The sequence below is a fragment of the Salmo trutta genome, chromosome 21 (genome assembly GCF_901001165.1).
Source record: "Salmo trutta chromosome 21, fSalTru1.1, whole genome shotgun sequence".
NCBI lineage: Eukaryota > Metazoa > Chordata > Actinopteri > Salmoniformes > Salmonidae > Salmo > Salmo trutta.
Window position 1 is genome coordinate 32,727,420 of NC_042977.1, and position 6,000 is coordinate 32,733,419.

Here is a 6,000-nt window from a genome sequence, read left to right on the forward strand (position 1 = left end):
GAGGATTTGGGACCAAAGCACAAGCAAAGTCCATTTTTAGATTAGGTGTCATTTTGAATTCATAATGGGGAAAGATAAAGGCTTGATTAACTCCTACTCATGGGGCAGTGTGGGTTTCTAACCTGGAAGTTATTAATAATAAATATGGAAAAATGTACAATATTTGCATTGTACCAGTTGGCAGATTCATTCAGTATATGTTGCCTTCCTTGCTGTTGATTGATAATGTTCACTGTGCCTTCTGCCCTCTGAGTCCAAGGAGGAGATGGAGGTTAACGGTGCAATGTCAGCATGATCAAATCCAATAAATTCACTTAAAAGAGAATTACATGAAAAACAGAACATGTAAACATTCTCTAATCACTTTAATTACAGTGCTTTTCTCCAAAAAATTAAAGCTGAAATAACTTTACATTTAAAAAAAAAAAATGTTTAGATAAAAGTTCTGCTAAAGAGATTAACGTTTCACCAAAAGGTTCAGGCAATCAGTTTTAATCCAACGCCTTGCTTTAAAAGAAAGACTAAGAAGTGTCCATAGCACTCTGGTGGAATAACACCCAGAACCTTTTGATAAGAAGCACAAAAGGTTTGTAATGGAACAGCATGTTTCTTTGACATGAGGACAAAAGTATCCCCTCAGAACTTAGCCAAGGACAACATGAGCTACAAAGGACAAAAAAATACTAGCGCCCACTAAGTAAAAAATATGGAGTTCATACATATTTCATATTGCCACTGACATTGATGCATGCCTTGTTCCAAAACTATTAATATACTTTTATCATTCTCAATAAAAAGGGATGAAAACAAGGTCTTCAGGTCATGATGGAGGACATCAGAATTTAGAATACAACTGCTTTTGTCATATCAGAGCATCATATAGCATATACCTTGAGTGCAGGGGTAAACAACCGGGGGGTCTGTGATGGGGGTTCAATGTTTTTATGAATATCGCTAGCAACAACAGACTAAACACATTTTGAATAACATACCTACATTAAAAAAGAGGAACATATCTTATTTCTAATGATGTCAACTTTATTTCTAATATTGAACAAATTACACTCACTGGAGTATCTGACAGGCTTTGAAAAATAGGCTACCAGTGTGGCAAGTGCTACTGGCTGCTGGTAAGTGTTCTTGACTTGGACATACATTTTTGCCAACACATGGATAGCGAGCTAAACAGCTGCGCTTAGCGAAAGTGTTTGCAGTTACCTTTCTAGCTAATTGGCTATGTTAGAGTTTACACTTCCTCTTCCAATTATAAATGTGGGGAGGTCAAACTAATGAAAAAACATACCAAATCTATTCATTTCAAAATGTTTTGATTACTTCACCTTGACATTCACCTGATAAGACATGAGGGAAAAATGTTTTGGCTAACATAATGGGAGTCCCTGGGTCAGCGGTTTGCCTGGGAGGGGGTCCCTGGGAAAGAAAAGGTTGAAGACCCCTGAGTTACAAGGTTGTTGTGGCGCTAAGTCATTGTGATGATGTTGAGGACATCAAGGTATCCCAACCCTTGAGCACCTGCAGCTGACAAGAGTAATGACAATGCTTATGTAGACAAAATGTTTAACAATCAATTAGCTAGTCCCGCTGACAATCAATGTGTGTTCAAGATATTAGATTCTGCACAGAACATGGATTACAGCAAATGGATAGGCAGGAATTCTGCTTCTCTAGGCATTGTGAAAATCTGTTGCTTTGCACAGAATCTGCATCTTGAACATGCATTTGTCCAACATACAGACCACATCATGCACTTTTTTTGCTATTAAATTCAGGCTCACTGCGACAAAGGCAGTACACATGATTATTAACCTGAGCCACTTTCATACATCATAATGCTGACCAGACAGCACCTCTGTCCATCACAAAGCAGGTGAATGATGAGATTCATGGAGGAACATAGTTACTCTGCATGGCAGCCACTTCTCAATGAAAGCCAACATGATCTGACACACAACAAAGCTGGTAAGTGTCGACAAGAGTTCGACTTTGAAGCCCACTAACCTCAATAATATTCTCGCTTCACCTCAATAATATTCTCTTCAGTGTTTTGCTAAATGGTATTTTGGGGTAGCAGGATATTGTAGCATTCAGAGGTGTAAACCATAATTGTTGCAAGTAGTACATCTGTATGTATGCTTAATTCAGAAGAAACACTCCTTTCAGTAAATATTACCAGCAGACTTATGTAAAAAAGTCATTAAACATAGGGTCCCATCAATTATTTTTTGCCTCCCTTTTCTATTTACTAGACATTTATATGTCTGCCCAAGGGTCAAGAGGAGGAAATAACCAAGGTGGATTTTTTAAAAGTCTGCAATAAGCTGCCTCTTAAACCCCCCACCACAAGACTATTTACATTAAATAAGAAACCCAGACAGCTTTCCATGATTGGGTTATTATCCTCCCTGGCCCATATGGTGTATTGTTGTAACGAGAGATGAGAAATGAGGGCAGCTTTCCAGTAGGTACTTTTTGACAAAAGTCACTTAATTTTCAACATCAGAAGAGTACAAAGCAAAGATAGAGAGAAGATACAGTGTCACACTTTTCACACTACTGAGCCGAGCCAAACTGAGCCGAGCAGAGCTGTACTGCGCCAGCCTGGTAACTCTTCTACCACACAGTTGCTAGAACCGTGCAGGAAAGGACAACGTGAAAGAAAATCATCTGAGCCACTGTACGGTTTGAGTCGGCACGATAGAGTGAAAAGGGTATATGTGAGTTGAGGAGGACAGTGGATTATGAGGATTAGGCCTATTTCTGGTTTTTTAACTGATTAGACAACCAATCCAGTCCTTCATAGAGACCGTCTCCGCTGGTGGCACAGGTGGCCTGGATGTACCAGTTTCTATGGCGGAGAGAGTGCAGTCCCAGCTTGTCTGTGAGTTCAGCTGCATTCATAGCATTTGGGAGGTCCTGAAAAGAGAAGTTCTCCCACAATGAGACAAAAGCCAAGCCAGGGAAGGACATCCGAAGTATATAACATGTGTATCGTCCTTTCTATTTTATTAATACAAAAAAAGCAAGTTGGAGGCTTTTGCTTTTACACAATGGACAGGTGAAAAATGTAGGAGTACCTGTTTGTTAGCGAATACTAATAGGACTGCCTCTCGTAGTTCATCCTCTGCCAACATTCTCATCAGTTCTTCACGGGCTTCGTTCACTCGCTCTCTGTCATTGCTGTCCACAACGAAGATGAGACCTGGAACACCAAAATAAAAACATTTTGAGTCAACATCTCTAGTCTGTTGGTCCACCTTTGACAGGAGTCAAATTACTTGCTGTCAGCACACATCTTACCCTGTGTGTTCTGGAAATAGTGACGCCACAACGGTCGAATTTTGTCTTGACCACCGACATCCCACACTGTAAAACTTATGTTCTTGTACTCGACTGTCTCGACATTAAAACCTGAGTTGAAGAAAGAAGGCATTAATAACCCACACAATCTATTTCATGCAACAATTGAACATGTCCAGGGGGAAATTGTGTTGTTTCTAATTCTATATTTTTAAATAGACTCAACATTACACAAAATATGATATTCAAACAAACTGGGCTGACAACACTTAGGCCTACATTCCACCACCAGTGCTACTACTTACCTATAGTTGGAATGGTAGTTACAATTTCTCCAAGTTTGAGTTTGTAAAGGATTGTTGTTTTACCAGCAGCATCGAGACCCACCATGAGGATCCTCATCTCTTTCTTGCCAAATGCTTTAAAGAGGCTTGCAAATAAATTCCCCATAGTGAAAGACGGATTCAACTTTGGCAGTAGGAATACTAGAAGAGAACAAGAAGAGGAACCCACCGTCAGTGTGTAGTTGTGCGCTGCCAAATACATAAGGTTTACCCATCTTATAAACTAATTGAGTTGGTTAATATACCTAGTATATCAACTTTCTGCCAACTATGTTAGTTAATTAGCTAGCAATATAACTAAGAACAAGAAGCTATTTAACTAATCATATAGTTCGCGTAAACGCTTAGATAGCTGCTAGCTAACGTTACACAAATCATTTCATAAACTAACCAGTTGGATAGATGAAGATAACAACCATCGCGTTGAAAACTGTCTTGCAGCGAAAGACAAATGGCTATTACGTTAGCTATATCGAAATACCACTATATGTTAGCTCTCTAATAGATAACTAGCTGACTGTTTTGCTAGCTTTAGCAAGCGGCGCCAAGCTAGCCTAACCAGCCATCTGGCAAGTTTTTTTCAGACCTTTTTAACTAGCTAGACCCCTTTACATTATATAGCTAAGCAGCTAAATACAATGTATGAGACTATTATCATATTCAAACAACATCAAGCGTAACAATTACAGTTTTCTGCTTACAGTTGTTTTCAATCCTTTCCTCTTTAAGGCGTTTCCTTCCTCAAGATGTCGGGTTATTATTTGGCCACGTCAGAGCTTCCAGAACGACTTCCGTGAAACAGAGCGTTTGGTATGTCGCGCCCTATGGGCTGGAGGCGAATGGCACTCATTTTCACATTTTTGTGCTGCTAAAACATGTTTGCTTGTTGCAGGTGCGTGAGAATAATTATTCGATTATATGAAAATAAAAAACTCACACACTGCTTTTTCTTATATAACTTTAGTTTGAGGAATGCCAAAAGCTTGGCCAGAAAGGTAAACTTATAGGGAAAGACAACATTTTAAGGGTTGCAATGTATTGTACTGAACATTATCTCCAATCAGAAAAATGTTTTACCTGTTGATGTGCCATTCAACTTGATCTCCTCTCTTCCTGTACAGCATAGTGAAAGCTACTGAAGAGTGCTCTTATTGGCAAATGCAGTGTTTTTCTTTTCTTTCTAATGAAATTGTATTAGTCACAAGTGCCAAATACAACTGGTGTAGACTTTACCATGAAATGCTTGCTTACAAACCTTTCCCAATGATGCAGTTTAAAAAAAGTATAACAAATAAAATACCAACACAAGAAATAAAATAAAATAAACAAAAATGGAGCTATATACAGGGAGTACCAGTGCCAGATCAATGTGCAGATGTACAAGGTATTTGAGGTAGATATGTACATGAAGGCAGGGTAAAGTTACTAGGCATCAGAATATATAATAATGCGAGTAAAATAAAGAACAGAGTAACAGCAGCAAATGATGAGTGCAAAAGTGTGTGAGTGTGTATGTGTCGGTATGCATGTGTGCGTATGTGCGTATGTAGTGTATGTGAATGTGTGTGGGAGTGTCAATGTAGTGTGTGTGTGTGTGAGTGTGTATATTGTGTGTATACTGAGTCTTCCTCTGGCACCGCCTGATATAGAGGTCCTGGATGGCAGGGAGCTCAGCCCCATTGATGTACTGGTCAGTCCACACCACCCTCTGTAGCGCTTTGCGGTCAAGGGCGATGCATTTGCCATACCATGCGGTGATGCAGCCAGTCAAGATGCTCTCGATGGTGCAGCTTTAGAACTTTTTGAGGATCCGAGGGCCCATGCCAAATCTTTTCCTGAGGGGGAAGAAGCACTGCCATGCCTTCTTCATGACTGTGCAGATGTGTGTGGACCATGTTAAGTCCTTAGTGATGGACCTTGAAGAGCTCGACCCACTCCACAACAGCTCCGTCGATGTGGATGGGAGCGTGCTCTCCCCTCTTTCTCCTAGAATCCACAATCAGCTCCTTGGTCTTACTGACATTGAGGGAGAGGTTGTTGTCCTGGTACCACACTGCTAAGTCTCTGACCTCCTCCCTGTAGGCTGACTCATCGCAGTCGGTGATCAGGCCTACCACCGTCTTGTCGTCAGCAAACTTGATGAGGGTGTTGGAGTTGTGCATGGCCACGCAGTCGTATGTGAACAGGGAGTACAGGAGGGGACTAAGCACACACCCTTGAGGGGCGCCGTGTTGAGGGTCAGCATGGCGGTGGTGTTGTTGCCTACTCTCACCACCTGGGGCCGGCCCATCAGGAAGTCTAGGATCCAGTTGCAGAGGGAGGGGTTCAGTCCCTGGGT

The 6,000-nt window shown here is 40.9% G+C and overlaps 1 protein-coding gene across 2 annotated transcripts; it reads right to left on the reverse strand.

The window, feature by feature from the left end:
- Window positions 1-926: 926 nt before the first annotated feature.
- arf1 (ADP-ribosylation factor 1) lies at window positions 927-4,469 on the reverse strand. Of its 2 annotated transcripts, none has more exons than XM_029705253.1 (5): window positions 4,364-4,469; window positions 3,624-3,803; window positions 3,319-3,429; window positions 3,096-3,220; window positions 927-2,934 (listed from the first exon to the last, which is right to left on the reverse strand). In XM_029705253.1, the coding sequence occupies exons 2-5, from the start codon at window positions 3,766-3,768 to the stop codon at window positions 2,773-2,775; spliced, it is 543 nt and encodes a 180-aa protein (XP_029561113.1). In that variant the 5' UTR covers window positions 3,769-3,803; window positions 4,364-4,469; the 3' UTR covers window positions 927-2,772. The 2 variants fall into 2 exon arrangements, with proteins under 2 accessions (XP_029561113.1, XP_029561112.1); XM_029705252.1 differs by lacking the exon at window positions 4,364-4,469 and adding an exon at window positions 4,054-4,155.
- Between the last annotated feature and the right edge of the window lie 1,531 nt (window positions 4,470-6,000).

What these genes read in the sequence shown, in the direction of transcription:
- arf1 (XM_029705252.1), bottom strand. Translation starts at nt 4,081, where the DNA reads ATGGTTGTTATCTTCATCTATCCAACTG. An exon ending in TATCTTCATCTATCCAACTG is followed by an intron (nt 3,804 to 4,053) that starts GTTAGTTTATGA and finishes GTTCTCTTCTAG; the next exon opens with TATTCCTACTGCCAAAGTTG. An exon ending in AACTACCATTCCAACTATAG is followed by an intron (nt 3,430 to 3,623) that starts GTAAGTAGTAGC and finishes TCTTCAACTCAG; the next exon opens with GTTTTAATGTCGAGACAGTC.